This window comes from Onychomys torridus, chromosome 5 (assembly GCF_903995425.1).
Source record: "Onychomys torridus chromosome 5, mOncTor1.1, whole genome shotgun sequence".
NCBI lineage: Eukaryota > Metazoa > Chordata > Mammalia > Rodentia > Cricetidae > Onychomys > Onychomys torridus.
In genome coordinates, this window is record NC_050447.1 from 94288929 (window position 1) to 94299996 (window position 11068).

Consider the following 11068-nt stretch of genomic DNA (forward strand, 5'->3'; position numbering starts at 1 on the left):
GAAAAAGGCCCCACCGAACCTGACCAACCCAAGATAATGATAAATGTGGCTACGTCACCAAGTCATGCATCACTTTAACACATACTTCTGACTTTTTTCTACAAGTGACTTAGTTCTTTCTATATGTTGCATTAATTTGATGGTATAGAAATGATACTAAACAAAAAGAAAATGTGAAGGAATTTCTCATTTGAGTTCAAAATGTATCATAAAGCAATGAAAATGATTCACAGAATCAATAATTCCTTTGGCCCAGGAACTACAATCTACACTGCGGCTACTTCAAGAAGTTGTTCAGAGGACACAGAGCCTTAAAAAGATGAGAGTCAGTGGCCAATTGAGAGCAATCGTGAAGGCAGGTCTTCTTGCTACTACACAAAGGGCAGGAACCAGTCAATGGGTGTTCAGTAGGTGATACATGCTAGAAAGTTGAAGAAGCTTGACAAATAGACATCTCATGAACTGACTGAAAGAAAAAGAAAGAGAAACAATTGTCATCTTCTCTTATTCTACAGAACAACAAACCATTTCTTGGTAGGGTTAGGAAGTGAAAGGAAAAGTAGGCTGTCTATGACAATAGGCACAGTCAGTAGTTAGACCAGAAAAGAATCCAGAGCACTTCCCAAAGCCAGACTTGCATCAAAAACAGATCACAGTTACTGTTTGGTGGTCTGCTGATGGTCTGATCCTGACACCTTTCTGAGTCACTGCCAAATAACTACAAGCAAAACGTATACTCAGCAAGTCGGAGACACACACAAACCCTCAGTGCCTGCAGGCAACATCAGTCAACAGAAAGAGCCCAGTTCTCCACAGCACTCAAACACCCATAGCACAGACAAAGTTTCAAAAGTTGAAAGAATTGAGCTACCCATTGCTTCATCCTGCCATTTTCATCTGACATCTAATTAACCAACTACCACTTTCTGAAGTATCTAGACTTTTGCCAGGAAAGTGTTTCCATAACCAGCAAGATGAAGGAAATGTTTTCCACAAGTTTATCAGTTTCAAAGGACAGTGTTTTATAGTACAGGAATAAACAGATTTATTTCATTTCTCATTGGAAAAAATGTGTTGATGGTAATGGTTCTTATTTTGATTAATGAAGATGTGCTTGAGTCTAGTTGCAATGATTTAAAATTCACAGCCCCAAGTTACAATTCATTTTGCACCAACCTGGAATAAATTTTGACTCTGAAGACTCTAGATGATAGAGGGAAGGGAGTTGATGAAAAGGACAGTATATGCCAATGTAATTGGCATCCATGCCTTTGACATGATCTCAACGGTCTGATGGCTTCTTCAACGTCAAGTAACTAAATGCCTTAGAATTGGCATCCATGCCTTTCACATGATCTCAATGGTCTGATGGCTTCTTCAATGTCAGGTAACTAAATGCCCTAGTTTTGTCTTGTATACTGGAGTCTCAGTTCTGGGGTTACCTGTTTCTGATTTAGCCCTAGGAGTTTTTCTGAGAAATAATTTTTAAATATGGCAGTGTAAATGCTAGACATGAACATGACTGAGAAATTGTTATTGCTTTTTTCTATTCCCTCCCCCGAGTGAATAGTTAAAAATAAAAATTTATAGAAAATTAATTTAAATTATATTTCATATATTTTCACTAAACTCATTATATGTCATATTGAAATTTTTTAAATTTATTTCCCCCTTTTCAAACCCTCTCATATATCCCAACCTTTTTCTCTTCCAAATTCTTGGCCTCTTTTTTCAACAATTGTTGTGTATACAGATATATTTTTAAATATAATATACTCAATCTGTACAATGCTACCTAAATGTACGTTTCCAGAGATGACTACCTGGTGTTGGAGTTTTCCTTACATGTTATTTAGCTTTTGGATAGAGCATTGTTAGCCTAGATGAGAGAATTTTATTTAAACTATGTATTTATATGTATACACAGACTTCTACATATTTTTAATTAAGAAAAATTAAGAAGATCCCCTTCTCTTCCCTCCTTCTGCCCCTCAGCCTTCCCTCCACAACCCACCCCTCATTCCCACTTCAGGCAAGGTAAGGCCTCTCATGGGGAGTCAGCAGAGCCTGGTACACTCAGTTGAGGCAGGTCAGGCACCTCTCCCTGAATCAAGGCTGTGCAAGGTGTCCAAAAAGCCAGTTCATGCACCAGGGATGGATCCTGATCCCACTGCCAGGAGGCCCCTTAAGCAGATCAAGCTACACAACTGTCTCACTTATGCAGAGAACCTAGTCCAGTTCCATGGAGGCTCCACAGCTGTTGGTCTAAAGTTCATGGGTTCCTATTAGTGTGGTTTGGTTATCTCTGTAGGTTTCCCCATCATGATCTTCTTTCTCTTCGACTGGCCTCCTGGAGCTCAGCCTGGTGCTTGGCTTGGCTTGGCTTTGGATCTCTGCATCTGCTTCCATCACTTACTGGGTGAAGGCTCCATGATGAGAGTTAGGGTATTCACCCATCTGATTACTGGGGTAAGCCAGTTTAGGCACCCTCTCCACTATTGCTAGGGTCATCCTGTGGATTCCTGGGAACTTCCCTAGCACTTGGTTTTTCCCTATCCCTATGACGTCTCCCTCTATCATGGTATCTCTTCAATTGCTCTCCCACTCTGTCCCTGTTCCAGCTTGACTATTCTGTTTCCTTATGTTCTCATCCCCCATCCCCTACCCTCTATTGCCCCCCTTCACCCTCAATTTACTCAGGAGATCTTATCTATCTCCCCTTCCCAGGGCAATCCATGCATCTTCTTAGGGTTTTTAAAGGAGGTTGTAGTTAGGAAATTGCCTTTAGTCTCAGAGGAGACTTTGGACTTTAAACTTTTAAACAGTATTGAGATTGTATAAGGCTATGGGGACTTTTGAATTTGCACTAAATGGCTTTTTGCATTATATATGGGCACAGGACTATGGGGGTCAGGGAGTGCAATGTACTGGTTTTAATGAGATATCTTTCATAGTCCCAGGCATTTGAATATTTGGTCTCCAGTTGCTAGAACTGTTTGAGTAAGTTTAAAAGGTGAGGCTTGCTGAAGGAAGTATGTCATTGGTGGCAGGCTTTGAGGTTCAAAGCTCCATGCCATTTCCATTCTCTCTGCTTCTTGTTTGAGGTTCAAGATGGAAGTTCTGAGCTTCAGGCTCCAGCTACCATGCCTCTGTTCTGACATCATTGGCACCCTGCTGGGACAGTAAGCCCAGATAAACTCTTTCTTCTATAAACTGCCTTGGTCATGCTGTTTCATCACAGCAGTGTAAAAGTAACAAACACAACCATTGAGGACAATTCTTCCATAGCAATGTGTATGGATCATTCAGGCTCTACTATATACGAACTAACCGGCCGAGACAAAGATTTTGTGGTTGGCTACAGATTGATTCCTCTATGTTCTGCAACCAAAGTATGTGATGTCTTCAGAAATAGCATTTTCCCATCTATCTATAGTGAATAAGCAAGAACAATGGCAGTGTCCTATACTGTCTGGGGGCTTTTATGGACTTCCTGACCAACAACACACAGAGAGGTATCATACACCTGGTACAAAGATTTTCAACTGCACCTTATAACATTCAATTGAATTGAACATAACTTCTAAGAATAGCATTACCCACCTAATCTGGGTACTACTAATCAATACCTTTCTTAAAAACTCCACATCTTTCGTGAACTTTTTTAGTCCTTCCTATATTCTAGTTGTAAATCCTCCATCAGATGTGTACCTGGCAAATGATTTCTCCATTGTGTAGGTCACCTCTTCACTCATTTAACATCAAGAAGTCTTTACCTGCATCTACATCTTGAAATGTATTCTCTACTTTTTAACTCTTAAGTTCCTATCTTTCAGGTTTTATATTGAGGTCCTTGATCTATTTGGAGTTGATTTTTATACAGAGTGAGAGAGAAGACTCGAGTTTCATTATTCCAGACGTCAACTGTCATCTTCCTCTTTGGGGGATATTCACTTAGTATTTAGGTTTGTGTTACTGGTACATCTGTAGCAGTTTTTATATAAGGGTAACTACAGCAGTGGTGGCAATAATGATGAATGACAAATACAGAGACTTCTGGTAGTAAATGTGCTGAACACTTCTCATGTATTAATTCACTTAATCATTACCAAGTCCTGTTGAGGAAGCCAGGTCCGGTAGCAAATGCCTTCAATCCCAGCACTTGGGAGACAGAGGCAGGAGGATCTCTGGTTTTGAGGCCAGCATGCTACATGAAGTGAGAATTGTTAAGTCATTTGGAAGTTTTGTGTCTCCGATGACATCCAACATTACTTTACAGTTTATTGATCACATACATTTCTTCTCTACTGCATTGACTTTTTGTATTCCTTTCCAGTTCTTTTGTGGTATGTTCATGGTTCACTGGTCTGTGCATTTATCCTTTATTTCAGAGCTAAACCTTATCAATGGGTTTAAAGACTTATCTTTAATGATTCTTTTTACCACCCTTGGATAGAAATTATAACATTACTTTTAATAAAATCTAATATTTTTCTTTACAAATTCTGCTTTTTTCCTTTGTTTTAGACATCTGACCTTTATTTAGTTATTCATTTATTTATTATATGAATTCTATATACCAGAGAATTTTGTTTTTGATATTAGCAATAGAAAAGGCCTATTTTGTAATGTAAGTGAAACTTGTCAATGCTTTCTGCTTTCAACTTTATTACACTTAAATATTTTTTGTATATGTTAAGGTAACAATTTAACAATATTCCACAAAAGAACAGTGAATGAATGAGCGGTATTTCCTTGCTGATCTGAATGCTTTCAACCCCACATGTACTTGTAAATACCTTTATGGGTTGTCCATTGTGTTCTGTGGATATTTCTATTATAAAACTCTGGTATTGGCCTTTCTCCATTGCTGTTGTTTGTATGGTTCTGGTGGAATGAATTCCTTTTCTGACTTCTTTTTTTTTTAAAGAATATCCTTTTCACTCTGGTTGATAGCAATTTTCTTCTTCCTTAGTTTTAATTCTGAGCTTTCTATCCTAGCAAGGGCCTTCCAGCCTACAGGACAGTAGACTTGTGAGAACCTACAATGTTATCCTATGTATGCATTTCCACCCCGAGTCAAGCCTCTGATTTCAGAACAGCTTCTAAGGCAGCTTCACATCCTTGCACTTTGGATCTGAAGGCCAGAGACAAAGCAATTGACCACAAGCTTTCTGTTTGCTTAGCTTTCATTGTATCTGAAAGTGAATTACCTAATAGAGGCCAAAGGGAGACCAGGATAGGCATTGTCCTACATTTAATCACAAGCCTTTAAAATTATTCTTTTATCACCAGCCTGCCCAGAGCCAAGCAGCCCTGGTGAGTGGGTACCACTACGATGAACAGGTATGTGGTGGAGAAATGGGAGAGAAGGTGGGCAGAATGGTTCCTGCACCCTGGAGAGAAGAGGAACTGAAGATGTGGAGGCAGTGAGGAACAGGCTGACATGGGTAGCCTATACTGCCACTTGAGGGCATGTGATGTCCAGGCTTGCTATTGCCGAGGGCCATGTCTGAATCTGTGGCCTGGGGTCTGTGTAGATGTCCGTGGTTGTGATAATACATGAGGCCATATGGAGGCCCATGGTCTGGGCCCCCACCGTTAATGTCCAGGGGCCATGCTGCCACCGGGGCCATACTAATCTGAGTGGCCTGTGCTGCCATGGTGACATCTGTGCCTGAGCTGCAGCCAAGGGCCATGTCTGGGTCCATGATCCTACCACAGGGTCTGTGATAATGTCCATGGCCCATGTTACCACTGGCGGCCATGGGAGAGCTGGCCCAGTGGCCTGAGCACTAGAAATCTGGTCCTATCCCCACTGGGAGAACTGGGCCCAGTGCCATGGGCCCAGGAGAGCTGGCCTAGAGACCATCGGTGACCCTGGGAAAACTGCCTTCTCCCTCACTGGCCACTGCAATGGGAGAGTGAGCCCTGCACGTGGAAGAGCTGGTCCCACCCCTAGTCAGTCATTCATGCAAAAGAGCTGGCCCCAGAGATGTGGGCAAGGGACAGCTATGCCTGATCCTCTCCTGAGGCACGGTGGGGGGTTGGGGGTTGGGGAGCATGTGGGTGAAGTGGGGCTGTGTTGTCCCAGTGCAGGCCAAGACTGACCAACTCAGATACCACCCAAGTCCACATCCAGGGTTTTGAGTTGGCCCACCCCAATATCTACTCAATCTATGACTTGCTAGAGTATCTGAAGGGACTAACCCTGTGGAACCATAGCTGCAGGATCTCCATGACTTAGGGCAATAGTAGGATATCCAAGAGAAGTTTCAGTGAGGGTCCAGAATTGATGGTGTACCAGAAGCCAGGAGCCCTGAACCTGACCAAGAACACACTACACAATGAACACTTGCAAGTAAAGCTTTTGGGCAAAAGGGTATCTATCCTGTGTGACACATAGTGCTCCCAAGGCCACTATGACAAGTGAATATGTGATGGAGAGGCCAGAAAGGAGGAACAAAGTGGTTTTTCTTTCTTTCCTTTATCATTTTTCTTTTTTTTAAATTTTCTTTTTGGAGGGAGCTACAAGGGTGGAAGGCAGACATGGGAGAACTGGGAAAGGAGTGGGATTGGGGTGTATGGTGTGGAATTCCCAAAGAATCAATAAAAATTATGTTAATATAAAAAATAAAAATAAAAGAATGTTATTCACCAGACAAAAATATTTATTTATTTATTTTATGTTTGTGTGTGTGAGTGTACGCATGGGCAACATATGTGTACAAGAATCTGCATGATATTCCCTTTAACTGGAGTTAGAGGTATTTGTGAACATCTGTGTAGGTGTGGAAAATTGAACCCAATTCTTCTGCAAGAGTAGGAAGTGCTCCTAACCACTGAGCCATTTCTCTGGCTCCATATGTCTTTTACTTTTTTTTTTTTTTTGGTTTTTGTTGTTGTTGTTTAATCCCAGGGCCTTGCATATATCAGGCACATGTTCTACCACTGAGATATATCCCTAACTGTCCTTTCACATTTTATTTTGAGACAGTGTCTTGCAAGGTTTCGTAGACTGACCTTGAATTTATTATGTAGCTCAAGCTGGTTTCCAGCTTGCAAAACACCTGTATCAGACTTCTTGAAAGTAGGATTACTGTCATACCCATTATGCCCAGCATGAGGTTTTTAATAAGTTAATTTATGCACATGCGCACACGTGTATACACACACACACACACACACACACACACACACACACACACACACCCCTATTCCTTTGGGAAGGTGTGAGAGCCAAAGTTATATTTTAAGTTTTAGTTACTATGCCTAAGAAATCCACGAAACAAAAATGCCTCTGATCTGGAAGCCCCTTGCCCAAGGACAGATAGATAGTTCATAAAATTCTGAGAGATAACAAGCTATGTGGAGGGGCCCCCAAACAGCTTGACCATACAGCTGCCATGACAGGCTTAGGGGCCTAGACACAGCTTCTGTGACAGGCTTACCAGCAGGCAACACCCAGATCCGGGAAGAGCCTTAAGCTGACACCACCCAGGGATGGGAAAGTACCTGACATCCCAAACATTCCAACCATTAGATAAGGTGGCCAGACATCCCTGAGTCTAGTACACACTATTTTTGTTTTACAGATACCCCAAGACAATTGTCAGCCAATCAGAATCCTGAACTCTGGAAATTCCCTCACCCCAACCTCTGCTGTGATTTACAACTCTGCCCCACCTGAGCTCAGGGCTCTCTGCTCTCACCACTGTGTCAGACAGACAGAGGAACCAAGCTCAAAGCTTGAAGAGAATAAAGGCTCTTTCCTTTTACATGCAGGATTTGGTCTCTGTGGTGGTCTTTTTGGGTGTCTCTGTGATCTGGGCATAACATGCCCCTAATGGGAAATGCAATGAATTATGGGTTTCCTTCTTAAGCCCTTGCCATACTTGACTCTGGGCCATTTCCTGGGAACCTGGGAATGGACGAAGCTGGAGCCCATCCACGTGGCCAGCATTTAATTAAAGTTTTTCAAATTTGACTTTAAACTGTGGTAGTGGTCTTATTTTCCCTCAGTGGGATTAACAGAGGGCCAGAGGTAGCCATCACTGAAGGGATTCTAGCAGGCCTGAGCCTGAGAAACATGGTTCTGGCAGGCCTTACCTTTCCCCCATCCCCTCTGCCCTGCTGAAAACTGTTAGATTAGCTGGGCAATGGTGGCACACGCCTTTCATCAATCACAACACTTGGGAGGCAGAGCCAAATGGATCTCTGTGAGTTCAAGGCCAGCCTGGTCTATAGCACGAGCTCCAGGACAGGCACAAAACTACATGGAGAAACTCTTGTCTCAAAAAAACAAACAAACAAAAGACAAAACAAAACAAAACAAAAAACCAACCAACCAACAATAACAGAAAAACCCAAACCTGTTAGATTTGGACACCTCTTCCTCCTGAGACTGACTACCAAGGTCCAGCAATCAAAAGTCCCCTTGTGACTGCTCTAATTAACCGGTCCAATCAAAATGAAACACCTCAACCTAACATGGGGTTTCCACTTTATAAACTGCTGTTTGCCCGCAGGCCATGTCTGTCTCCTCCCTATCCTGAGGCAGCTCTCCAGGACAAATATCCCTTCCCCCCTCTCATGGGTTCCTATGGCCTTCTCCTTCTCCTTTGTCCTCCGTGGCCTGTCTTTGTCTCTTATTCCCTCCAGCCTTTGTCCTTCTGGGGTAAATAAATCTTTGTGCTGAGAACTTGGTCTTGGGGTTTCTTGTGCCAGTGCTGGACCTTTCTATCATAATTGATTCTAGTTTCTTTTAACATACCAGATTCAAGCCTTATCAGAGTTGCTGTTCGTGGTTGCTTCAAAGTCCACTCGGTGTGTTGCAAAGATGACTTTTCTCAGAACAAGATCACAGCAATATTCATATATGGAGGGTCTGAGTTTCAGGAATTTGCACAGTGGGGCAGGCAATTTGATCCAGAAATCTGTCTCCCAATGCGTCTGTGCTGAGCCTGCTCGGGTTCTTTTCTCTCCAGGTTACTAACTTCTTTGACTAGTACCTGCTCTCAGTCACCTCAAGAGGGTGCTAAATGAACACACAGAGGCAGAGAGGTACAGCCTCTCCTAGACACCCACTCCTTCTCTTTGGACAGCTGCATGATTCTGAAAGAACTCTTCAGCCTGAGTCTTTCTGCCTGTGACTCAGTCAGCAAGACCAGCTTTGAATTGCCATTTTAGGGATCCGTGTTTAAGAGGGGTTTTTGCGGCAGGCACCTAGCCTTTCCCAGTCCACAGAGCAGAAGGCATGCTGGGGGTTCTGTCCCTTCTTCTAGCTTTCTTGCCTGCGGGTAAGTAAGCTTATGAGATTTCATGCTTATGAGATTTCATGGTTTTTAGTGGGAAGCCATGATGGTGACTTCCTATTCTCACTCTGTTGCTGTTACCACTGTAGGCAGACAAACATCCTCCAACTTGGAAGAAAGAATAATGTCAATCACCAGGCCTGTGGGATCCTCTGTTATATTCACTTGTGATATTCACGATACAAACAATTATATCCACTGGTACCAATTCCAGGAGCGGAGGGCCCCACGGTACCTTCTCTACTATAACTTCATCACTTCCCAAACTGTGGTGGATGGTGGACTCAGTTCAAAGAAGTACCATGTTTATGAAGGCACAGACAAGACTTACAAATTTGTACTTCGGAATGTGGAAGAATCCGATTCTGGTTTGTATTACTGTGCCAGCTGGGCTGGCACAATGATTCAGCCTTGCCCTTCTCTGTACTGAAACATTAGCTTGCAGCTGTTCCTAGTACACAAGACAGACCAGCTCCCCTCTTACCTTCTCTACTCTGAAAAGGAAATTCTGGGCGCCATGCCTTATCCTTCACCTTGTATCCATCCCATTTCTCTCTGGCCAGCTCTATGCTGGTCCCTAACAGTACCACTAGGCATTTCTACAGACCAAACTACCATCTCTGATCCTTGACCAAGAACCCTTGGCTGAAAATATAATGCTTTCAAGTCTCTTAGGGACTGTTGGAGGCCCATCCAGGTGGCAGTCTAAGATATAGAAGTTTGCTTAGGACTGATATTTGTCACAACATATTTACATAGAAGAGCATTTGGAGAATGCTACTTAAGTTGATCCACATATGTGATCATGACACAAAACAAACATTTTTTTCATTCCTTATAGTGTGAGAAATGATAGAATAACAACTTTGGGCTTTCTGAAGACTTCATGATGATGTATATTCAATATCTTTTGAACAAACTGATTTTTCCATCACCATAGCATCCATACTATTGTTTGTGTGAATGATAGTCCAGGACAATACATGTAAATAAGCCAACTATTTTGTCTACTCAATGAACACAACTCAAACACACTGAATTTCAAAGATATAATTGGCTTCTTTTAGGGGCTCAGGAACAAAGGTTTCCAATCTACAGAACAGATGGGGCTCTGCTGGAGGAGACATCGATGTTGACATTTGCATAGCAGAGTGAGCTTAACAGTAGACAGCACATTTCTCAGAGAAACTGTCAGCATCTGGCTACTGTTGTTGCTTGGGTTAAAGCAGAGGATGCTGGTTACTGTGCCACCTCAGGTGGACTAATTCTCTTGTGGATTCCCTTGCTGCTGTTATTATCTTTAGGGATTGTTGGAAAGTTGGCTTATTTCTTTGGCTACTAGTTCTCTCCTCCGTTCCTGGAAAACTAAACAAGCTTTGATTTGTTTTGGAGACACAGAACCTTCATTTCAGGTTAGCATGTTGGTCCCATAGAACCAGAATTCAGTCTCTCCCAATGGCCTCCCATAAACTTTATTTGACACGCAAACTGAAATTCATCCCAGAAACAGGTATGCTCTGTTTTAAATAAATAAATCTAAAGCTCCTCTCAAAGCCAACCTATATTTTGACACACCAAGCCAATACCTGTAATACCCATCAAATTATTGTTTTTCCCTCAATAAATATAGCTAAGGATTCTGTTGAATGATCACATGATGAGTAGTACATAACTGAACTGAAAAACACACGGAAAAGGAGAATGGATACCACACTAAGTCATACATCAGGATATAAAATTAATTAATATATAAT

The 11068-nt window shown here is 42.2% G+C and overlaps 1 gene segment (V, D, J or C); it reads left to right on the plus strand.

Moving 5' to 3' along the window:
• The first annotated feature begins 9256 nt into the window (after positions 1-9256).
• Positions 9257-9744, plus strand: LOC118584618. The segment is given in 2 exon segments: positions 9257-9299; positions 9404-9744. Coding segments are annotated over 2 exon segments (384 nt in total).
• Positions 9745-11068: the final 1324 nt, after the last annotated feature.